Source organism: Centruroides vittatus, unplaced genomic scaffold (assembly GCF_030686945.1).
Source record: "Centruroides vittatus isolate TY-2023 unplaced genomic scaffold, ASM3068694v2 contig_166, whole genome shotgun sequence".
NCBI classification, from domain to species: domain Eukaryota; kingdom Metazoa; phylum Arthropoda; class Arachnida; order Scorpiones; family Buthidae; genus Centruroides; species Centruroides vittatus.
This window is the reverse complement of record NW_027121006.1, coordinates 926,291-951,824: the sequence shown is the minus strand read 5'-3', so window position 1 is coordinate 951,824 and position 25,534 is coordinate 926,291. Positions and strand designations below refer to the sequence as shown.

General features: G+C 32.8%; 1 protein-coding gene and 1 pseudogene across 1 annotated transcript in view; both read right to left on the bottom strand.

Annotated features, from left to right (window-relative positions):
- Positions 1-22,940, bottom strand: part of LOC136968939 (sin3 histone deacetylase corepressor complex component SDS3) — a 40,650-nt gene extending 17,710 nt beyond the window's left edge. Inside the window, exons 1-8 of the mRNA XM_067263010.1 lie at positions 22,783-22,940; positions 19,256-19,322; positions 13,441-13,588; positions 12,988-13,144; positions 9,041-9,136; positions 6,195-6,256; positions 4,511-4,544; positions 4,319-4,403 (exon numbers count right to left, since the gene is read on the bottom strand). Coding sequence (XP_067119111.1) covers positions 4,319-4,403; positions 4,511-4,544; positions 6,195-6,256; positions 9,041-9,136; positions 12,988-13,144; positions 13,441-13,588; positions 19,256-19,322; positions 22,783-22,870 — 737 coding nt within the window. The 5' untranslated portion in view covers positions 22,871-22,940. The remainder of the gene's footprint in view (positions 1-4,318; positions 4,404-4,510; positions 4,545-6,194; positions 6,257-9,040; positions 9,137-12,987; positions 13,145-13,440; positions 13,589-19,255; positions 19,323-22,782) is intronic.
- On the bottom strand, positions 599-1,792 carry LOC136968948 (histone-lysine N-methyltransferase SETMAR-like; annotated as a pseudogene).
- Positions 22,941-25,534: the final 2,594 nt, after the last annotated feature.

Below are 25,534 nucleotides of genomic sequence, written 5' to 3'. Positions count from 1 at the left end.
GATCGATACTCAAGCTGAGAAAGGGGATTCCTCGAATTGCAGGTTGAAACTTGATTGGTCGTAAGTACAAGTGGTCGTTAAGCAGATAGGTCGTAAAATGAGGAGTACCTGTACATTTATTTGATTAGTAAATTACACTCTAGATGAATATTTTGGTATTTGATGTGTTTTTTTGACTTATTTTTGACGCATCCAGTTTTATGAGTCGTACACTTTTTATGTGTGTGTAAGAGTAATATAAATATATATGAAATATTCACATAGAGCATGCCAGAATATGCATTCTTATATATTTAGTTAAAACAAGCAAGTAATAGGTTTTAACAAATACAAATTCATTTTCAATTATTTGAGATATGACTTCTTGGGAGAAAATATAAAAATTGGCATTAAAATTATCATTTGACTCCTTTATGACCACATTCACAACCCAAATCAAGAGTTAGAAGTTAACCAATAAACATTCATGCACTAAAAGTAAAGTAAACACTTATTGCACTTATTGGTTAACTGTGGATTGACTCAATTTATTTTATTACAACATTAAATTAACATTTTAACACATCACTCAATACGTCTCCAGTCTAGAAATTCAACTTTATTCATCAACATACTCTCCTTCACGAGTGATACATTCATTCCAATGCTCCTTTAACTTTTCGATGCCTTTTTTGTAGAACAAATCGTTCTACAAAAAAGGCTGAGATTTGTCTTTGCTCTCAAAAAAAGCCTCAGTTTCAGCAATCACTTCTTCATTTGAGCCAAATTTCTTTCCCTGGAGCATCTTTTTAATGTCTGCAAAAAACCAGTAGTCGCTGGGGGCCAGATCTGGAGAGTACGGCGGGTGAGGAAGCAATTTGAAGTGTAATTCATTCAATTTAACCATCGTTTTCATCGACTTGTGACACGGGGCATTGTCTTGGTGGAACAGCACTTTTTTCTTTTGCATGCGAGGGCGTTTTTTTTTTTTTTATTTCTACACTCAATCGATCCAATAGTGCCATGTAATATTCGCTATTGATAGTTTTACCTTTCTCAAGATAGTTGATGAACAAAATACCATGCGCATCCCAAAATACGGATGCCATAACCTTGCCCACCGACTTTTGAGTTTTTGGTTGCTTTGGACGACTTTCACTGGCTGCTGTCCACTCAGCTGACGATCTTTTTGATTCAGGTGTGTAATAATGGATCCATGTTTCGTCCATTGTCACATACCGATGCAAGAAATCCTTTTCATCTCGCTTGAACAGCTCCAAACAGCGCTCTGAATCGTCGACGCGTTGTTGTTTTTGGTCCGGTGTGAGAAAACACGGCACCCACTTTGAAAACAACTTATGCATGCTCAAATTTTCGTGTAAAATTGTAAAAACACTATCTTCTGATATCTTTAAGGTGTCAGCTATCTCACGCAACTTCACTTTACGGTCTTTCAAAACTATTTTGTGGACTTTTTATGTTTTCCGGAACAACTGCCGATTTTGGGCAACCAGAGCATTCAGCATCATCGGTGTTTGTCCGACCGCGCTTAAATTCAGCATACCAGTCAATAACAGTTGATTTTCCTGGTGCAGAGTCTCCATAGTGCTTATCAAGCCACTGTTTGGCTTCAACAGTATTTTTCCCGATTAAAAAACAATGTTTAATCAGCACACGAAATTCTCTTTTATCCAATGTTTTGGAAATTAAAAAACTGGGGTCACTTAAACCAATGTAACTTGTAAAATAATTGTCAGAATATCACGAAATTTTGACACGTATCGTTTGAAGGTTGGTACTATCCAGAAATCATATGGGTCTGTCAACAGTATTGCCAGATCAGTGTCGGACCAGAGACTTATTGAGTGATGTATTACATAAGAAATTTTTGTTTACGTGATTAATCCAGACCACTTTAATAAAATGTCAAAAAGGAAAAATCTAGCAATTTAGCATTGACATAATCAACATAATATTACAATTTACAAAAATTAATACAATAAATAAAAGTATTGATTTTATTAACTATAAATAAATTTGGCTTCTTGAAAACAAGCACCACATAATTTGCATATAGCAAAGTAAAGTCCTAGATAAATACTTTTGATTTGAAAAACAAGGCCAGACTTTATCATTGATTTAGAAGTCAAATTTTCATGAAGAGCAATTTTTAAGTGTGACAAAAAACATTAATTGGTTCATCAAATACACTAAACTAAAAAATATTGTGTACCTTTCTGCTGGATTTTAGCAGAAAAGTACATAAAGTACACATCGAACATTTATTTGTATATAAATCCAGTAAAATACTATCTTTAAATTTGCTTTATTTGAGAAATAATTTCATACAACAGCCTAACTTAGCCTGAAACAAATGTTTTAGAATTGATATGATCTATCTTCTGAGCAGCTTTTTAACAGATTATTCCATTCGTCTTGTCTTAAATTTAAATTTTAGTATGCAAATTTGGCAAGAGAATATTTGACAAGAGAGATCTGCTTTAAATATATCTCAGTCTATGGAACACTATTAATGATCTGGTCCTAAAACTTATTTCAGCATGTAAAAAATCCCTTAGAACATGGAGAAAGTGGTGCACAAATGTGTTATGTAACAGAAACAAAGAATACTAAGATAAAGAGCAATAAAGTAGTTGTAAAAACAAGGAATACATATCTACAAAGTTATCAGAAATGATATTAACAAAGTAACGTGTTTAACGGAAGGAAATGTTAAAGTCAAACGACTGCCAAATTATATCAAGCTTTATTACTACTACTATTAATAATTGAATGCTGAATAATTTGGCACTAGAGGTAACATAATTCAGCAATCATTTGGCTTTAATATATAACTATCAAGTTTTAGATGTTGATATTTGGAAGAAAATGTGGGAGAGAATGGTCAAAAGCAATCAAAATTTATCAAAGAATCTTAAAAGAATGTATAATTAGCATGCAGAGGATGTCGAGATCCTTTTAAACTTGTGGAAACTGTTCAATCATGTTTAGTGTAAAATGCAAAGATTTAAAGTGACAGAAATCAATGTCAGTTAAAAGCAACTGTTGTAAAATTATTAATGTAGATTTATACAAGCAAACATTTTCTTTCTTTTTATTTTTTCCTTATGACCCTCAATTAAAGTAAATTCAATTTTTTAAAAGAAGTTTCAAGAATGGCAGTATATTTAGAATGAATTAAATGTCTCATATTCAAACATAAAAATGCTATTGTTTTGGAAATGGCTTTCTTTAGATTATTAAATTCCTTCAAAATCTCTGTTGTAAATTACTAATAATCTTCTATTTTTACTTAAAATCATTGCAAAAACAAAACTACATTAGTATTTTTCAGCTCGAGCATTTGGTTTCTGACATTCCAAACCCATTTTGGAATTTCCAAAGATGAGCTCAAAACAATTAGATTAATGTTTATGAGTTTTACATTTGTCTTCAGAAGTTTCAAAGTAATTTTGGAATGCTGAAAATAGAATACAGGCTTAAAGTGAGCATCTTCAGGAGTTCTGAAGAGATTCTGAGAAATCCAAAAACAAGCTTGGAAACTCTTCTGTATAATTCTGATTATTCCTAATGTTTTCAAATGTTTGTATCCTTTCCTGGCATTCTGCAATTATTTAAGACCTTCCAAAGATGAACATATAAAAACTTTTGAGTTTAAGCTATTGTTTATGAGTTTATCTTTAAAGTTTCAAAATGAATTTGAGATGCTCAAAGAATGCTCATTTGAAAACATGAGAATCATCTTATTTTCGTCATGAATTTAAGTAAGAATACATGCAAAATTTTAATGTACATTCTAACTTCAAAACAGCATTTAAAATTTTTACATCTGCCAATAAAAAGTTGTAAAGATCTGACACAAATACTTATCACTTTTACACAACCAATTGACTATAAGAATACAATTTAGATTTAAGAATTCAATGTTTTGTATAACATCAAGATTACAAGAATGAATTTTGCTTCATTATGTTTATCTGCATTTATACCAACTCAAACTCCAGATCTTACATTTGAAACATTAAACACAAATATATAAAAACGTTTTAAGAACAGAATTATCTTTTCATTTTATGACAAATATCAATGTAGATAAATTTTAACTTATAATTTTTGTTTCTAAATGTTAAAAATTAAACTATATCCTTTATTACATAAACTAATTTTAATTTTTTGATACAAATAATGTATTTTGCCAACATCTAACTTAACTGATGAATCTTGGAACAATTTCATACAATATTAATATTAATATTATGTGAAATTGTTAATAAATATCAATAAATTTCTCGTCATAAAATAAAATAAAATGGCTTACCATTTTTTATCATAGTAAAGTTTTCCGTCTTCTATCCGTGCCTCTATGTTCGCCGAGCCATTTTCACTCGGAATCTGGTCTAAATCTGTAAAATTTAAATAAGCATTAAATCTGGTTAACAAGAAATTTTAATATTTTATGACAAAACACTGTAATGTAATTAAACTAGTAGTAAATTATTAATTTGCTTACAGTCTTGTTTCCTTAAACCAGTTGGTAACTTTCCCTGAAAAATAAGAAAAAATTCACTTTAAAGACTCAAAAACTGCATTAAAATATTCACAATTAAGTGAAAAAGTTTTAAATAACAAAAACATATTTTGTTTTTAAGTATATTTTATTTAAACTAAATTGCTAACATAAGAAAATTTAAAGCTGAAAAAGCCATTTAGCAAGCAATAAAAGATCAATCCAGTATAATTTTCACGTAGTGTCGTACAAAAATATCTTAATATTCAACTTCACGTTCAGTGTCAAGTATATTAATTTTATGCTTAAATGAGCAATTAAAAGCAGTTAAGAATACTAAAATAATAATAATAAAAGCTGAGTCACACTTGTCTATCAAGGTTATATAACACCAACAGACAGTAGTGTGACTCAACTTTTATTATAGTAGTCTCGAAAACTCGGCACTCGATAACCCGGCAGTCCGGATAACTCGGCCACGCTCCCACTCCTCCACCACGTGTCGGGCGCATTATGTCCGATGCAGAAATTATTGCTGCCGTCACAGTTAATGAAAAAATGCCGGAAAATGAAGAAGACGTTGAAGTTGAGGACTCCACCGTACAAGCTCCTAAAATATCACATAGTGAGGAACTAAAGGCCGTCGAAACCGCCCTTTGGTATTTTGAATGACAAGGTGCGTCGGTAATGGATTTGCTGTTCCTTCGTCGTCTTCACGACGAAGCAGCAAAATGCAGAGTGTAGTGCGGAAGACAACGGGACATTAGGCATTTCTTTAAAAAAAGTAGCCAGTTTTTGCAAAGTCAGCTGGTTAATTTTCATTATAGACAGCTTTATGCCTCAAAGTATTTTTCTGAGGTCTGTCTTATCAGATAAATTACTGTACACTGTGTATTCATTAATTTTCATTTTCATGTAGTAAAGGCTCTATGCCTTCATAAAGTATGTACTTTTCCTTTGTTTAAGGGTATTTGGGCAGTTTATTCTCTGTTGTATTCTCAAGCAAACAATACATACAAGTACAGTAAAGTATTTTCTGAGGAAACACTCGTACTTATTCTTTTTTAACCCCATTCCCGATAACCCGGCATTTTCACAAACTCGGCCCCCTTCGGTCCACATTAGGCCAAGTTTTCGGGACTCTACTGTATTAGTATTTGGTGTCTGTTGTTATTTATATTTTATCACTAAAAGAACAATTAAAATGCTTTAATTTTTGGGACATTTTGAATCTTTATCCATCATTAGTGAGATACAGATGCAATCCTATTTATTGAATTTTCTGTATAAAGACATTTGTATAAGAAACTGAGTTTGAATAGCATTACCAATTTAATAATTAAGATGGATTTACTATCAGACTACATTTTGGCTAGTTAAATATACAAATACTCCATAATTTGGACTAAAGATACACAATTAAGCTGAAGCTGCCATTACATATTAAATTTTAGTAATTAGTATTAAAATGAATTTAGAATATTCTGGAAGAGTAAATTGATCCTGGACTCTAACTGTAACACCAAGATGGTAACTTAATTGCTTATCTTTACTCCAGTAGTATTTGTATATATAATTAGCCAAATATCTCAGACGAGAAAGTAATTATATAGAGTTTAATTTATATTTCCCATTTAGAAATTAAAATACTTAAAATTAAAAAAAAATATAGTAAAATTTGAACTACTTTGTTTAAGATCTTCAGGTCTTCTAAAATCTCACTCTCATCTAATAAATAATTAAGCTGAGGTAATATTCATTAAGGAAATGATGGAAATAAAATTCTTTTTAATTTTCAATTTATCTTAAAGATAAATTTAAAAAAGAAGTTGAAGAGAAAATGATTAAATGAAATTACCCGAACAGCAATCAAAACTATTTAAAAATTATACTTTATCAAAATAGTCTTTAAATATTTAAAACTAAGAGATTTTGAGCCTCATTGGCTTGTCTGCAAGAGTGTAAATTATTTTAAAAATTAAATCCAAATGTCTTAAAACTCTAATACCTGGCAGAGCAAGTTCATTCATCCAGATGACAAATCTATTTTATTCTATTGTACAACATAAAAAATCATTCTGTCAGAAAGTTGATGCTGGTTCTAGGTATGATCAAACTGTGTAGCTGCACGAGGGCACCAAAAGAAAATGAACACAAAATTTATACCATTTATACATCAATTAGAAAGCCTGGGGCATGCCAAAACTTCTTGCACAGAGTGCAGATACGGGTAGAGCTGATAGTGTAAAAGGCAGAGTAAATCTTTCTTCCAATAGAATGAATAGAATGAACAGTTCTCTCCAGATGCCCTATAGAATGTATTGATATTTAAACAATTCAATCTCAAAAAGCATTATTTTCTTTTAATTCGATTCAATAATAATCAAATTTATGACTAATACCCAAAATTAAATATTTTATCCCTTAATCCGCTTATCTAACAAAACAAAATAAATTACACAAGGCTATTCTTGGCACTTAGAATTCTTCACATATAAAAAACATCATAAATAATTATAAAAATAGATATTACGTAGACTTTAAAGAATTAAAAGCTAGTGGCTTTCTTTCTTCAGTAACACATCACACAAAGAACAGTTGATTTATGTATATTTTATTAAAGGAAATGCATTTTGGGTCTTAGTGAGTCCTTTTTTTACTCTCAAAAATACTCTCTTATGTCAATTGTAACCAACAATCAACCATGTAAGTTAACTTAAAAAAAAATTTTTGTTAAAATATTATATGTATTATTTTGTATCATATCTACCTCCTTTTTTTGTAAAGTCTAAGGACTGAAGGGGTGTCACTAAGACCCAAAATGCATTTCCTTTAATAAAATATACATAAATCAACTGTTCCTTGTGTGATGTGTTACTGAAGAAAGAAAGCCACTAGCTTTTAATTCTTTAGTCTACAAAAAACCAAAAACCAGTAACAGGAACCTAATTAAAAAATATTACATAGTATCAAGATGTAGCATCTATAATCTCTACTTAAACAAGAACAAGTTTGACAATTATGCAAGAACACAAATACAAGATTAAATGAATATACAGGAAAAACAGTATGCAAAATATTCTGTTGAAATTATAATTTTCATCTTGCTCTGTTGCTACAGAAGTTATTAGAAAAAATTATAGAAGTTTACCAACTTCTATAATTTGAGATGGTTTTTAATTTTTCTCACTCTGTAGCAATAGGCTTGCAAAAGAAAAGATTTTTGTTATGGATTTGTTCAGTAAAACTGCAATTACATACATTGTAAACAAATAAATTATTCTAAACATTTATTTTGCCAAACACTTAAAAATAATACATAAAATTTATTCTCGTAAGTATTGGAAGTATCCATTGAAAATTTACTCAGAAGAATATTACAATAAAAAAAAAAATGTGTGTGTATTTGTTAATATGCATTAAATTTAAATGTAATCTTAATCTGACACCTAACAAAAAGAAGTATATTAATTTGACAAGACTATGGTCTATGGTAGTGATGGAAATGTCTTTGTAATTCACCGTGGAATACCAACCGATGTCCAGAAACAGAAAAAATTAATAACAAAGTAGATTATAAAAGATACTTGTAATCATAAATCTGCAAGTACTGTGCATGAACACGAAACTCTGATACGGACTTCCAGGAATAAGATCAGAGTTACCGAAAGAAGGGGCAAAGAACACATGTCGACGAATAATAATCCAGATCTCAAGACCTATACTGTCATTTGCTGATATCTGGCAGCAGTGAAGATGTGACTATTAATTAAACTGTTGCTAAATAATATATATTTAAACAAATCAAAAATTAACTTTAAAACAAATTCATAAAATTCAAAATCATAATGGTACATTAACAAATTTTAATTATTTTTGATTTTAACATTTAAGCATAAAAAGGATTCATCTCAGACATAAGACTAAATATTCTTATATCCTACAAGTTTAATGGCAATTGCAATTATTGTTTTTTACACAGCTAAACTTTGTGTGTCTGAATTCTACGATCTTTTATTATTCAAATTATGCACAGAGAAGCTGCAATCTATACCAAAGATAAAATTCTAGCTTCTTATACTTTATTTTGTATCCAAAAATAAGGTCTTATGTACTTCAAAATGTTAGTAAATTTAAACATTTCCAACTTCTACAGTTGTTATTATGTAGTTTTATTTAAACAATCAAGCATATCATATGATTCTGATGAAAAACAAAGAAAAACTAATGCTAGGATACGTGACATATGGGTTTATTTAAGATTAAATATTTTTTTAAACCATACAGTCCTGTCTTTGGATCTATATCTTTGAAAATACAATGCCAAAAAATCATTCGAAATCCTTAGCATATTAGATGAACTACATCTTGTTAAAACAGGAAATAAAACATTAGATCATAAGTCGGAATGGCACGGTCATAAAAACCGTTTAATCTTAAACTCTGGCTCCTTTATAAATTTTATGTTAAGAAGTTGCTATTTATATCTAAAGACGATAAAAAAATATCATAATAAATAACATAAAAGGATATCTGGCGAAGTTTTCCGTCTCTTCTCCGGCATTGGTATCGGATCATTGGGTCGTCTTCTCAGTTTACGTGTCGTCACAGGTTTCACATCCATCGAATCTAAATAATTAAATTTTGCAATAAAATTTGAATCTGAGAGTATTCCTACATAAACTTTGATTATAATTAATAATTTAATATTAACATTAACTAAGGTATGTTATATTAGTAATTAAGGGAAAATATGTAAATGTGGGCAAATAAGTAATGCCATAGTAGATATGTGTAAATTAATCTCATCACAAAAAGGGCTGTTTTAAAGATGTTCCTTAGCATTCTGGTTGTGTAAAAATGTCTTCCAAAATAACAGATTTGTCCATAACATCACTAAGACTTAATCTGCTAGATGAACTGCAGTGGAGAACCATCAGAAGACCAGAAAGAAGGCAAAATTCAGATAAACAGAACAATAAGTTCATACTAGTCCTTCTGTCATACTTAAACTATGAATACAATTTCAGAATACATTTGGATTCTCAAAGATGTAGCCAAGAAAAGACCTAGGGTTAAAACTACTATTTTCATTTATCCACCTGAAAGAAAGACATATCCATCTTCACGTAGCTATGATCAGTCACAACCGAGGCTACGGGTATGCCAGTATCTGCTTTTACCGTGCACGGAAGGCTTCACAGAGGTCTGTAAGCTAAATGCATGACTTTTATACACAAGGTATCATCACAAAAGGGTATGTTTGCATTGGGCATGACTTCACATCAGTTAAATCAACTTCTCACAGACAAACTGCAGAGTGATTTGAAGCACACATGGTCCAGAGAGGAAACGGGACACTTTACCAGCCTTTTAACATCCACAAAAGGAATACTTAGGAAGAAGGCAGCATTATGGTTTGGGGTGGCATCTCATTAGATGGATACACAAACCTCTACACATTTACAAAGGAACCACAACTGCCAAAAAATGTAGGAACAAAATTCAGGATCCTATTGTTTGCCCTTGCGCAAATGCAATATGATAAATTTACTAGTGATGGAACGATACCAAAATTCCTCCCAATTCCAATTCTTTTGAATACTTTCTAAAGTTTATTTTAGTTTAGAAAAATTAACAATTTATATTATGAGCATGGTACATTCATTAATTAATAAACATCAAGCTTAAGAATAAAAAAACTGGAAAATCCAGAATCAACCTTTCCAAAGAAACGTAAAAATTCTTCATTTACATGTACATATGCATGCTTTTATAGTGTACTACAAAGTAAATTTGTAATCTTATTTCAGATAAAGTTAATATTGAAGCACAACCCTCTAAGAAATTACAATTAATTCCCTTTAACTCAAAGAATTATCCCATCATGTCATCTAAGGTATATTTAAGTCTCTGTCTTTGGAAACTGCTTCATTGGCTGACGTGATAATTGGGGCGGGGGAGGTAAATCAGAAGATGAACTTTTTTCATACTTCTCGCAATGGGCATGTCTTGTAAATGATTTAACTCCATCACAGTTAATACTAACCAATTTTTGAATTCATTCACTCAAGCCACCAATGTCTAGACAGACTCATCTTGAAAAATCAATATTTAAAACTCAAAATGGCATTAAACTTAGCACAAACAAGTATTTTTACTCAAAATTGCACAAATTGTGCTTGAAAACTTAATGTATTACAGTATCAACTGTGAATCATAACAACTTTCATAATTATAATAAAAAAGTCATTTTATCATTACAAGTAAACATGCTAAATATTAAAAATAATTTTGTATGCTATTTTTCAATTAAAATATGATTTTTTTTTACACTTGAAACTATTTTGCTGACACTTAAATAATTTTGCCAACTGCTGGCCTAGATTTGACACTAGATAGCTCAATATTTCAATGAATGTTAACTCACTCATAATTAAAATTTTTAAAAAACAGACAAATTTACAAAACGAAAATTAATGAAATTACTAAAAAATTAAAATAAATTTACCGTATATCTCAGCAGATAAGACGATAGTTGAATCATAAAAAAGGCCCCCAAAATCCGGGGTCGTCTTATAGGACAGACACAAAAAAATTAGATTGAAATTTATATAAATTAAAGCCATTATAAAAAAACAAACAAACCGTAATTATTTACTAATAGAGAGTAGGATATGTGCACAAAATAGAATAGCCCGTACGACATTTTTGTGAATGTCAAGGTCATTACCCGAATGCCGAATCAGTGCAAATGCTTGCAACAATCGCAAGGCAGTGCTGCCAGATGCAAGAAAATAAATTTGTTCATTTGAAAAATTACAAATAGGACATAATTCCATATACACTATACGGTATTATTATTCAGATGATGATCACTAATCTAAACTAAATTCATAGGCCGTTGATAGTTTGGGGGTTGTCTTATACAACAGATATAAGCTAAAACTATGAAACTTTGATGAAAATTTATACCTCGTCTTATCTGAAGGTCGTCTTATCTGCCGAGATATACAGTAAATTTGATTATCTTTTGTGCAAAACAGCACTAAAACAATTTCTATAATAATGCCGCAAAAGAAAAAGTTGTAATTAAAAAAATTGTAATTAAGAGTTCAAAAAATGCAAGCAAAATTAATGCAAAATTAAATAATAATAAATAAATAATAATTAAAACTCTGGCCTTTACACCGAAACTACAGCTAAAAATATAATCAAATCAATTGAAAATTAAAACGATGTTTTAAAAACTATTTAAAAGTTGTTTTGAAATTTTTAATTTGTAAATCAAATTAATTTTTAAATTTATGTTATTTGTGTGAGGTGGTGACAGAATATTTTGCTTTTAATATATATACAGAATACAGATTGTCTGTCAAGCCGGCCCAATGCTGGCTGTATGGCAACTCTAAAGTCACGTCCCTAAAACAGGGACAGTTAGTAATTGTGGTTAGTACTAACCTAGTGCAATCTCTCATCACTCTGACTATATGAAAAAAAAGTCCACCGTGACACACGTCATCTCATATACAAGGCATTGCATTGTCGCAGCTTTGTTCATTTTAAGAATCAAAAATCGTGACGAGATTTTCTCAATTCCGATACCTAAAAAACGTCCAATTTCTCCAATTCCCAATTCCGATTAATCGTCCCATTGCTAACATTTACCCTACAAAATGATAATGCTCAATGCACCAAGATAGGGTAGTAGGCCAGTATCTTTAGGTGGAGGTAACTGCACATATGGATTAACCAGTAAGGTCTTCATACCTTAATCCTAAAGAACTCGTATGGGATGCTCTCAGAAATCTTGTTGCTGTCCCCAATCCCCACTACAACGTCTGCAGAGACTTGGAACACGTTTGCAAGAATAATGGACTTTGATCCATACTGAGACATTAGGCACCATTATCAACAACAAGCAACATCACTATGAAGTCTGTATTGTTTCTAGAGATGATCACATGTTATATTAACTAAAAATTATGATAACACATATGACTAAACATTAAATAAAATAGACATAATTTTACATGACATGTCATTCTTTCCTAATAAGAAAGAAACTGCACGCATTCCTCTACAAATGTGTTAAATATCATTGAAGATAGTAAAATTGTATTTACAAAGCATGTAAAACTCAAAGATGTTACAAAGAATTGAAGCAACTTCTCTATCTTAAATATTAACCTATTTTCAATAAAATTTACATGAAAGATACACTTTTTTAAAGTTTTGACTCTTTTCACCCTGCAAGCACTAAGAGGTCCTTTTTAATCATACCCATTGCAAGTTTGGCCGGACCAATAATAAAGACCGTGGAGTGGCGAGGGATGGAAACGGGCATATTTGGGATGGACCCAAGAAATTCCTAAGGTTTTTTTGACTGCTTAAATTTGATCCCAGGTCCCCAGCGTTGGCAGACTACAATTTCTAAATGCAGTTTAATTCTTTTTACAAATTAAGAAAAATTGACAGACCTCCGGTGAGCTCGATAGTGTTTCTCTCGGCTTCGATCATCCGTCTCTTTTCCTCTAATTCCATTATGAGATTCTCTCTCAATTCTATCTTCTTCTCTTCAAATTCTCGCACGGAAGCTTTCTTTTCATTTATGTACTCTCTCTCTACTCTCTCGATCTGAAAATCATCAAAGAAATTTAATATAGTAAGTGTAACTGGATTAATATAAAAGTGACCCTACGAGATATTTCTAATTATTAATTTTCTCGCATTTAATTTTTCTCACTTTACATAGTTTAGAAACAGGATGTATTCAATTAGATGTTTTCATTGTTAAATACTGTCTTACTGCTGTGCAAGATCAGAATTCAAATTTACATTAAAGTAATACAGAAATATTGTTTTGATGTAAACTACATTAGGAATGTCATCCTATGTAAGATTAAATTTGCATTTTAAACATGCATAATCACCTCGTATATCTGAAAGACGTCATTTAGTATGACACGATCCTGATATGTCTGTTCCAGTTTCTTCAGTCGACGTAAATACTCCGGATGGTTGCCTTCCTGCAACTGTTGAAGCTGCTTCTTCAGATTCGCTAACTTGTCTTGGTACATTCTATATTTGGTTAGAAAGTTTAAATGTAAAAGGAAGAAAACAGATTGCATTTAGTAATATTTTATATGAAAAATTAATATAAATATATTTACTTAACAAATTAATCATCTTAAGCAGATGACATTACAAAGGCTTTGTTAATTGTATTGACTAATATTTTGAGCAGGACAAAATGTTATTCCTGTGCAAATTTGTCAAGTCACCAACTAAATTACATTATTGATTATACCAGTGATTCTCAACCGCTGTGCTGTGGCACTTTAGTGTACCGCAAGATTTTTGAAGTGTACTGCCGCTGCGAATACCCAAACATACCGTATTTTACGGACTATAAGACGCACCTTAATTTTTAAGCAATTTTTTGAAGAAAAAAAGTGCATCTTATAGTCTGTAAAATACGGTAAGTGATGTCAGACAAGTAGTTCAATCGATTCTACCTTCTAGGGAGCATTTAGAAATTGTAACCGGTGTTACCGGTAACTGCTGGTACTTACCAAGGTGTTTAGAAAATGTTATCTAAATAACCAATTGCGTTTAAAAATCACAGTTATGACGTCAACGGTTGTCCTGCGGTACTTACCAAAGTAACCGTGTGTGCCGCCAAATTTTTAAATTATTAAAAATGTACCGTGACAAAAAAAAGGTTGAGAATCACTGGATTATACAAAAGATGTATTTGTCAGTTGACACATCCAAACCATCAAACTTCAGAAGTCATAACTAAGGTCAACAATAATTCTACAGCAATACAAATGAACTGGGTCTAATTCTACTTGTAATAAAAAATGTCTACAAAACCTTTGTGTCTCCAATTGTAAAGTTTTTTATTAGCAACTAATGTTTTGAAATGAAAACGTTAGTCACTAATAAAAAACTTTACAACTGGACACACAAAGTGGACGTTATTTTTAAGGTCAACAATTTGAATATGTATATTCACGATATAATTAAACTCTGTCAATAACCCACCAATAATCATTTACATTACTGATAAGTCACTCACAAACTTGTTAAATATAAACAAACTGAATGAAAAATCAGTTAAAAATGTTTAGAAGATGGCAAAAGTTTCATAATATTCAATTAAGATAACTACTTTTGATGATTTTAAAGTATGTATTCAATCTTTTATTGTTAAACCATTCAAATTATATATAAATTAGAAATTCCCCATCAAGCATAACAAAATACATTTTATGAGAAAGTAGAGATTGAAGCTAATGGGCTCGTTAGATCGTTACCTCCAATTGGATAATAGAACGTCACACAGTTACTACGGAAGGAGTTTTTAAAAATTTGTTATAGAAGTGACACGATGCGGCTATGTTTTATTAAAGTTTAAATTTAATGATGTAAGTTTAAAATGTTATTTGCCAAAATATTTTAAAATGCAACTTAAAGGAAATTCTGTAGTCAAGCACAAACTAAATAAAGTGACAGATGTCGCTGCAACGTAAGTGCAATTACTGATCCAAAATTGATAAAACGTTTATTCTAGAGCCAATATTTCTGCAAAATAAGTACAATGTACTTTCTGTCAGAACATAAGAAAAATATAACCAAAATTTCATCTGAATTGGACAAAAATGGCAGGAGTTATAAGGAATTCACAAACACACAGATGATGGCTTTCACGTCTTTGAATATGGGGCCATATTCTGGTCACCGTCCGTCCCAGGTCTGTCATCTCTCACAAGCCAGTTGCCGATTGGCTAATCATTTGGATTAGCCAATCAGCAACTGGCTTGTGAGAGACGAGAGACCAGAGACGACAACCAGAATATGGCCCGTGCTCTTCGTGACACCAAATATAGAATAAGAATAAAGCGAATTGTCTATTGTCATTAAAGTGTTTTATTTTCAAATTATTTAATTAAAAAACAAATTCTTTTAACATCCCAAAATATCACCTTCAGGTTTCAAATTACAGCAGGGCATTGATTATCCAAACACCGATCAACCAAAACGTCGATTAACCAAAAGCGTTCCAGTCGGGCTGTGTCGTGACAAATCGAATGTTTTTGATACTAGATTAACTTCTAAAGTATAATTTTTTTTGTTTTTATATTTTTCAATATATTTATTTTGTTTGTACAAAATAAAGAAATAATTTTTAACGATACAATAGCCACGATTATTATTATAAAAAGTTTTGTTAGGCTTAACATCAACAAAAATTCAACACGAAGCGACACGCAACGGAGAAAAATTTCAACATGGAATATATTAATGTACTAATATACTAATTACATGGAATATACTAATATACTATATTAATAATGTATTTTTTCATACTTATCTGTTATCCGAACAACCCTAATCCCAAATTGATTTGGATAATTGATGCTCTACCGTATAACTTTACCAAATGAAATTATGTTTCTGATCGTTTAAAGACTTTCTATATCGTTCAAAAACACTTAACTTATACAGAAACTTTTATTATAATCAAGAACAGCCACCATACACACTGACATTAGGTTGAATTACATTTCTGCCAATTTGTTAAAACTGGAAAACTAAGCAGCAGAGAATGTTAAAATGTTTTCAATTTGTTTCCAGTTGACATTCTGGCAAACTAAACACATCACATTTAGAAAGAGAACAATATTCCTTTCCACCCAAGTAACTCAAAATTTTAAGCCAAATTGAAATTCTAGAAGTAAAGAACTTTCCAAGATTGCTTTGTAATTCATAAATATTTCATAAAATACTTCATAAAAAGCAATAGCATATTCCTTAAACTTTCAAAATTGCAATACTATTTACAAGTACTACAATGTATTGTTGGTCTTAATGCAAAACATGATTAATCAACAACAAAATATTGTTGTTGATCCCTCAAGCACTTCAATTTATGAAAAACCGTTTGATTGACCACAAAATAGTTGCATTAGATGCCATTAACCACTACAGACGTACAATGATCCGTACGCTAAGTTCTCATTAAGTTCTTTGTTAGAGAACTGACGGACACATTAGCAATACCGTAATCTGTTCACAAACGAATCAATCTGTCGGCGTCTGCTCACACAATCGACAAACAACATGCCCATTATGTTATGGGATTCGTGATCTTGCTCGATCAAGATGCCCAACTTAAGGAGAAAAGAGACTTGATGGGACAAGTAGGCTAGGAGTTTTTCCAAGTTAGTAGAATGTTGTCCACGTATAAAAATCTTGTCAATGTCTTATGTAATATTTGTTCCGTAAATAAACTTGCATTAGAAATTTAGACTTCTAATTCAAACAATGACATCTACTTTACAAAGAGATGGAGAACAGGATTCGAGTAATTCTAAAATTGGTTATCAAAGAGTAGAAAAATATTTAGCTCAATAAATCAAGAGATCTGGAGGAAGAGGAGAAGAATCAAACTGTTAAAAGGAGTACATAAAGTAAGAAATTAGATTCACTTAAAGTTGCTGGACAAATTACTGTTATCATCATTAAATTTACTGTTTTAGAATTAGAAATATTGCTTTTTTTATTTTATTGTAATCTATTTATTACTTTCTTGTAACTTATGTATCATAATAGAACAACAATTGTACAGAAATTTACTTTTATAAGTTATTACAAACAATGAAAATTTGAAAATCAGTAAGTTCCATTGTTGTTGATTGTAAGATCACATTTACATAATCTTTTGACTTTATATTTAACAATAACTTAAAATCAAAATATGCATATAATATCAATAATATAAAACTGTCATCTGTGTGTGTATGTAAATTCCTTATAACTCCTGCAATTTTTGTCCAATCCAGAACGAAATTTTGGTTCTATTCATCTCAGATTCTGATGGAAAGTATAGGCTACTTATTTTGCAGAAATATTGGCTACAGAAAAAATGTTTTATCAACTTTGAATTGGTGATTGCACTTACATTGCAGTGACATCAGTGACCTCATTTAGTTCACGTTCAATGAGGAAATTCAGCGAGATAGTCTAAAAACCTTTCACAGTGTCGTATACGATAGAGAACCAACGAACGTTTTCAGCCTCCATCGAGGCCTTCTTCGGGTTGAAAACTAAAAGTCATCCCCACCAGACCACAGAACAGTGTTGCCCGTAAAATAAACAACATACGCGTCGCATTTCACCCCTTCTCCCAGCACCGTTTGCATTCTTCGAACAGGTACCTCCACGCATGCCCGACCGAGTCCCCATCCTTAAAGCTGATGCAGGTGCCATTGACGCCGGCTTTATATATCTCCCACACCTCTAGATGCCGTACGTGATCTAAATGGAAAGCACGCCGTAATAACTTCGTGCTCGGGAAGTCCGCCCTAATTTCCAGGTCGGAAACGAACGTCGTAAGGGCCGTGGTGTGCCTATTGTTTTTGAGTAAAATTTGTCAGGTAAATTCTAGATCTAAAGAATAAGAACAACTGAGACCCCCGAAGGCTGTGAATTTCAACTTGAGCAATATCAAGTAAGAATGGCTTTGCCAAGGGCTGCAGAAACAGCATCGCAACATCAGGCACGACTTGAAGCTCTTCTCAATTCTTCAATCTTTACTTTTCCATAAAAAATATTCCATCATGCTTGGCAGGGAAATTTCTAGTATTGTATTAAATTCACTACTTGTTACAGGTTTTTAATACCTTTAAATTAATTAAAAACTTATATCATTGTTAGATTTCTATGCATTTTCAATTACAAGTAGGCTACTTTGTTCTATTTAAATTATTTATTACCAAGATGGCCAAAATGTGGCTTGTGGTCTGCATGTGGCTCTTATAGACCTTTATTGTGGCTACTATATATAGACCCTACCTCTGAAATTGTATCCCTACAGTATATATATATATAAAATACCATTCCAATATAGGATGCGATTCACACTATTTCTGATATGTGGCACGTGGTTCCTATCGTAAGAAGTTTTGCCCACACAATTTATTACTATTTCTTCTACTTCAAATCTTGCTTCCAATTCAAAGCTTCAACTTCAAATAACTTTTACTTGAAACAAAATCTAAATGCTTTCTTCTACATTTTCAAATTATTTTAGCTCATATTTGGAGATAAACGATCAAGTAATTTCTTTTTAGAACTTTTAAATTAAATGATGCTGACTTAATTTAAAGATGAATGTTGTTAACCAAGGAAAAGATTAATTAAAAGTATTCTAAGAAAAATTTTTTGTTTTTTATTTTCAAAGATTAGCAATATCAGAGTTCTGAATTAAGTTTTTAATAAAAGCTCCAAAATAAATGATTTTTATATTTTTACATGTTAACATTTACTTGAGTCATCATCATATTCAATAGAAAAACATATCAAATAGGCCATTCTGTCAACAGAAGTACAAAAAAGGTAGCCTTTTTCATACTTACATCAAGGAAATGGTCTGTACAATCAGTTTTTTTACATTATGTTATATTCTAAACAAATTTATATCGTAAATAAGTTTATCTATTGTATTTTCATCATATTTTGCATCATTCTATTCTGCTGAATATGTGTTTGTGTCAAAAAGCATTCATATAATTGACTAAAGATATTCCAATTTATTCAAATGTTTAGCTTATTATCTTGTATATCAATTTACTCGGGTTCTATCAGGTCACGCTATTTAGTACTAGTAACGGCGGCCAAGTAAATTTTACATAACAATTAACTGATTAATCTGCTTTGTTAATTTAAAAGAAAACATACTGTTCTTTAATTTCTGTAAACTCCTCTTCTTGTTTAACCATATCTGTTTCGCTGGCATCTTCGGTATCTAAAAAGATACAAAACGTAGTAAATTATATATAAATAAATAGCCAAATGTTTAGCACATATAATAAAAAAATGAATTCTATAATGATACAAAATAATATTTTTGAAATCCTAATTTTTGACTACCTTTTACATATTAGTAAAAAAAGTTTGCTTCAACAGACACAGAACCAACATCTAGTGCATGTAATACAAAATACAAACACGGCATAAATGTTTTCCAACTCCTTCCGAGTTCTTCGGGTGTGACTGAACGGTTACTCGATGGAATATTATAAGAACTAATGCCTCTTTGTAAAAATTTTTAAATCATCATCATTCAAACAACCATTTGAAAATATAAATATAAATTTAATGTCGCATAAGCATTATCATGCACATAACAATCATTCTGTCTGTTGTACATATATTCTGGTGTGGAGTGATGTGTATATTAAGGTTTACTTCTTTGGTGATTTCTTGTTATTAAAATTTTGACTTTAATCAGAAATTTGAATATTTCTTGGATGTGTTCATTGTGATAATTATCAATGAGATGATTTTCATGCCAAATACTATATAATAAACTAGAGAAAACACCGAGATCGGCGTTATACGTACGTTTTCTTATCGCAAGAACTTTCGACGAACCTATAGTCGTCGTCGTCGGGCGACTATAAATTTGTCGAAAGTGCTTGCAATAAGAAAATGTACATATAATGTCAATCTCGGTGTTTTCTCCATTTTATTATTGTGATAATTAAAGTAAACCCATGCTAGCTCCCATCGATAGAGGTGTAGGTCGTCCAAGTCAGTGGAGCGTTTTCTCCAATGATACAGAAAACGAGAAAAAAAGATATACAATGTAGTAATTTATTACGATTGGCTCTGTAATAGAAGTTTTACCAAGTTTTAGTAGGTTTTTCTTATAGGCTGGCCAAGCATCTTTATCTTACACTTTCCTCTCGAGCAAGAAGTGCTCATGTGTTTTGAAGTGACAATTAGTACAGACAGTTTGGCTCAGAGTAACACATGAATGTCCAATGCAATCTTGGAAACACCAGAAATCGTTTGGCAAAAAATAGCTTATTCGTCTGAAGAGCCTAGTAGATTAAATTCCCTTCCAACTATGTTTAGCACAGTAGCTGAGTTGATTAACACGTCCAATGTTGCCAATTTAGCTACTGTATTTTATAGGTAGATCTAGCTAAAGCTGTTTTGATTTCACATTCAGCTATAAAAATATTATAACTTTTCTACTCTCAAGAAATTTAAAATTACTATAAAATTTCTCCAAGTTATGCAAAGTGCAAGTTGGCGAGGTCCGAGTTAGCAGGGGTTTACCGTATTTACACAATTAAGAAAATATTTCAAAATAATACAAACAAAATTTGCTGTCTTCCTACATCCTTTGCAATCACAAGAACAGTATTAACACTGGACTGGATTTTTAAATTTAAATTTGACTAGATTTTCAATTTTAAAAGTTTTATAAGAAAATATTATTACTTCTTTCTACTCGAGAAGCATCCTAGCTTGCCATTTTTCCAGAAGTGCACTTTTCCAGCCTTAGAATCGTTTGCAAACAAAACATTTATAGTCCTGTCTTTCGGAACCACTTTGCCACCACTTTATTAGGTATTAGGTTTCTTGGTACCGATCTTGGCGATCGTCTCGAAATGCCCATCTTAGCCTGCCTTGTCACCGAATGGAGTCTTCTCTGCTCTCTGACTAGTATTTCTCAAAAAACATTTTCTGTGATGACAGAAAACAACTTGTACCATATATGTGCATAAACATAATAAGTATCTCTTGCAATGGCATCCATAGTTCTTTGCATTTAGGATTTTGTTATTTGAAATAAAACTCACTCAAAAACTACAAAAAACTGATTTTATGGCAACATTTAGTAATTGATAAGGTAGAGAATCAGCTTCCCAGTGGATTGAGAATAGTGGAGAATTGACCAGACAGTCAAATTTGAAAATCTTTAATTTATACCATGCTTGGCCAACTTATAATGAAGTTTGGTCAACTTTTATGAGTTAAGCACACCAATGATCTACTTTACATGTCTGTTCTTCTATAAGCTTAATAATCCACCCTAACGAAAATATGCTGAAAAACATAGTGATATTTATTACATGCTAATTAACATTCCAGATTATCTTTTTTGTAAACTAAACAAAGTAAACATTACCATTTATTTTATACCACAACAAAAACACAATAAACACCAACTGTACCAGAAAACTGGAACCGTGCACCGTATTTTTCACGTTTTAACAAACCACATTTTCTGCCGTCGACCAAAAATAATGCACCGATCGACTCGTCGGCCACTTCTACCCCGTAGGCCTACCCATTTTCTTATTCTTTTGAGACAGTAAGACCGGACGTGGATTCTGGCCAAGCAGGCCTCGTCCTTCATTTTTCGGATTAAATTTTGCAAAATACGATACATCACGTAAATAAAGCAACAATCTAAAGATCCGTTTATTTCTCGACTCCTCGGACACGACGGACGGCAACTATACAAGTTTTAAACAGCACCGTCTAATACGTAGTAAGGTAGAATCTACAGACAGTTTTTTCAAACCAATTGTTTTGTAAATAGTGTCTCAAATATTCATCATACGTACGACAAACGTCAGCTTGGGAATACGAGTGCATAGAATCATACAAGAACAACAACAAGAAAAGAGCTTTTAGTTCTACTTAGGTTTTCATTCCAGGCTAAACAGAAATTTAGAGACATCCATCATCATTTTTAATTAAACCAAAGAAATAATAAGGTCGGTAGAAATACGTTTATTCTCTTCACGAAGACGGAATCCGCCGGTCCGCGCCGGATCTATCCGGGTCCTTCGACCGAAACAAATTTCCGACCCTATACGCGTACGGCACGTTCCGTCCAAATTTAAGTCTCGCTCCGGCTTCGTCCGTCCGTCTTTCGACGGCGTCGGCCGTATTTGCCGGCGAACGGGACAAAGTTCAAAATTACCAAACGACTCGTTTTAACCGGAAGATCCAGATAAAGTTAGCATTCGTAAGTGTCTCGGCAGAGCGCAACCGATTTCGGGGGGATATCCGACAAACCTCGACATTTAGGGTTCGACTTTTTATGCTCCTGCGGACACGCTCGGTAGCTCCGTTAGGGTCCCAACGGCGTCATTTACATTCGAAATCGTCTCTTCGCATCGGCCGGTTAATCCTAGCTTTATGCGATTTGGCCGTAACGTGTACAAAAATACATTAACTGTGACGTAAAAGTAACTGGTATTGAGCAAGCAAACGTATAAGCGGCCGGCAGTTTGTCTGACCTTAACACCCCGATTTGATCTCGCAAATCATATATTTGTCACGCATTTGTTCCACAACGTAAATATAACCAAATTAATTTGTTTAAATTACGCGTTGGTCAAAGCCGCGGGCAATAACTACGAAGAGGAGAGACGGTTGATTTTTAAAGCTAAACTGACCTTCGTCCGAATCTCGATCTTCGTTTTCTCTTTCTTCTTCGTAATCGTTGCTATTTTCCTCTTCCAAATCGTTTTCGCTCATCTTCATATCACTAATTTGAACCCGCTGGCCGAGTTTCCCAGTAAACAAGCTTGCTCGCTTGCAGCCCTCTGGCGGTGAAGTTAGGCGTCAGCTACGTTGGCTATTTTCCCCGTACAGTTGTTTTTCCAGGTGAGTGGAGTTGGTTGGAGAAACAAGTGGCGATCTCAAGTAGAAGTACTTGAAAGGTCTAGAAGAAACGTTGGGTATACTATAGATTACTCCCTATGGAATTTCGTGTGTTTGGGTATATATCTGAACTCAGGGGACCGAGACGAGTTCAACGATACTCTACTTTTGGACCGGAGACAAAAATAAAAAAGTTATCATACTTTTTTCCGGCGATCGCGCGATGATAGGGAGTCGCGTCGCTCTCCGCTAAGTCGGTCTCGCTATCGCGATCGGGAGTCCCGTCGCTTGCCGTTAAAATTGCCTTTAGTAGACGTTTCCCCCTTTTTTTACTTTGTTCAAGAACTACCGTGAATCGATCACTAGTTTAGCACGTGGCGGCGTGTGGTGGAGCCCATACGAGAGGTCAGTCGGGCCGCCATGTTCGCTGCCATAAGTAACATTAACCGAAATGGCGATCGCGCGATGATCGGAAGTCGCGTCGCTCTCTCCGCTCTCGTATCGCGTGTTTAACGCTCCGGGAGATGACCGTAGTCCGACGTCACGGTTTGCAGACTTTACCGCAAGATGGCAATACTAGCAACTACGGTGCCGTCTGCACGAGAGCATTAAAAAAGTATGGTAACTTAAAAAGTGTGATAACTTTTTTATTTTTCGTCTTCGGTCCAAAAATAGGGTACCGTTGAACTCGTCTCGGTCCCCTGAGTTCAAATATATAATCAAAGTCCTGAAATTCCATAGGGAGTAATCTATAGTACACCCGAAACGTTTGACAAAATCAGTACAAATGTGGAGGCATTGTAGGAGGGTGTGAAGTCATTGGTGGTCCGGGACACTGAGTGAGCAACGTCGAAAAAAATAAGTGGATGAAAAAATGTTTGTTGACCGTTGGCGGACAAAATGAGATGAGAAAAAGTTAGATTGATTTATTAGTTGTAGGTATTTTTGTATTCATTAAAAAAGGACGATAAGGATTGAAGGCAAACGTCTTTCGGGTTTAGTTGAAGGCAGTCGCTGATATTGAGATGATTTTTTGTAAGACTGTTATTGGAGAGGATTCTTTTCCCGATGTTGTCGAATTTTGAACACTCGTTGAGGCGATGTAGGGTTGTGTCTGTTTTGTTTGGACAGTATTTTCACTGGTCGGTGGTGCAGATGGTGCGAGTATAAAGAAAGTGGTTCGTAAGCAAAGAGTTGGTTCTTGCGCGGTTGATGAGGACGTTGATGCGGCGGTCGGTAATGTCAGGAATAGAAATATATGATATGTTAGAAAACCAAGGGTAGAGATAGTTTTTGGGGTAGGTGTTCCATCTGTTGTTCATATGTTTCTCGTTGTCGGACTTGGTGAGAGTGTTGAGGTCTTCGGGGGTTATGTAGTGGGTGATGTTAGAGTTAAAGGGGTTGGTTTTGGCGAGTTTGTCAGCTTGTTCGTTGATGGGAATGCCTTTGTGAGCCGGGGTCCAGATAAGTTTGGTCTGAAGGCTGAGGATATGCCTTTGGTTGAGGATGGTGTTAATGATTTCGATTAAGGTAGGGGAATTTTGGAAGGCAAGGTCATCGAGATGGATGTTGAACGTCTTTGACGGAAGATTGGAAGGATGCAGGAGAAGCCAGGAGCGGGTGAAGTGAATGAACGGAATCTTAACAAGGGAGGCGCCTGAATTGTCGTGTATGTTCTGAATAATGAATTGAAAGAGGGGGTCAGAAGTAGCTTTCTTGGTGTAAGTGCGGTATTAATTTAACTAAAATTGCATAAATTAGTTTAATTAATGTCGTATAAAACTGACTGCTCGTACAAGTTTGTTTTAAACATGCGACTCAAAAAGTCCCAAAATGGCGGCTGCAGTACGCGTGTCCTGACCTTCTTATATAAACCTTGAGATTAACCGTTCGCTAATAGCGCCACCTCGATCGTTGGAAAAAAATATTTACTTTTTAATTTCGAAATTAAACATTATATATAAATATTTAAATTTTAATAAAATTAATTTTTAAAATATAAGCCTACTTTTACCGTTACCGACATATTTGTTATGGCATATGCCCGGGAAGAAACTTCGCACTCTTACAGGTGTTTCAAATTTTTATCTTTATTTTTCAATTTACATCTCGGATATTCGTTTATTCCGTCTTCCTAGCTCTTGTTAAAGTATTTTATAAATTCTACTCTTGTAGGAATCGAAACTGAACGTTTGTGAAGGAAAATGCACTTCCGTTTAGCCGAAAACGCATTGAAAATTATTTCGAAAATCCAAATTATAACATTATAAATATACAGTGTATTTTATACTTATATTTACGAATAATTTGTCACTTCTATTTTACGACGTAATTACAGGCCGATTACCGAATGGTAGACGAACCGAAATATCCTTACATTAAGCGTTATAAATGCTCAATAAAGACGAAATGATTTTATTGCTAAAGTTTTATTTAGAGGTTAAAAATAATTTACAAACCGTTTAGACAGTTTTGTCGCTCTGGATAAAGTTCTAGCCATCGATTTTCTGAAAAAAATTCTTGTTTATTAAAATAAAAATTTTC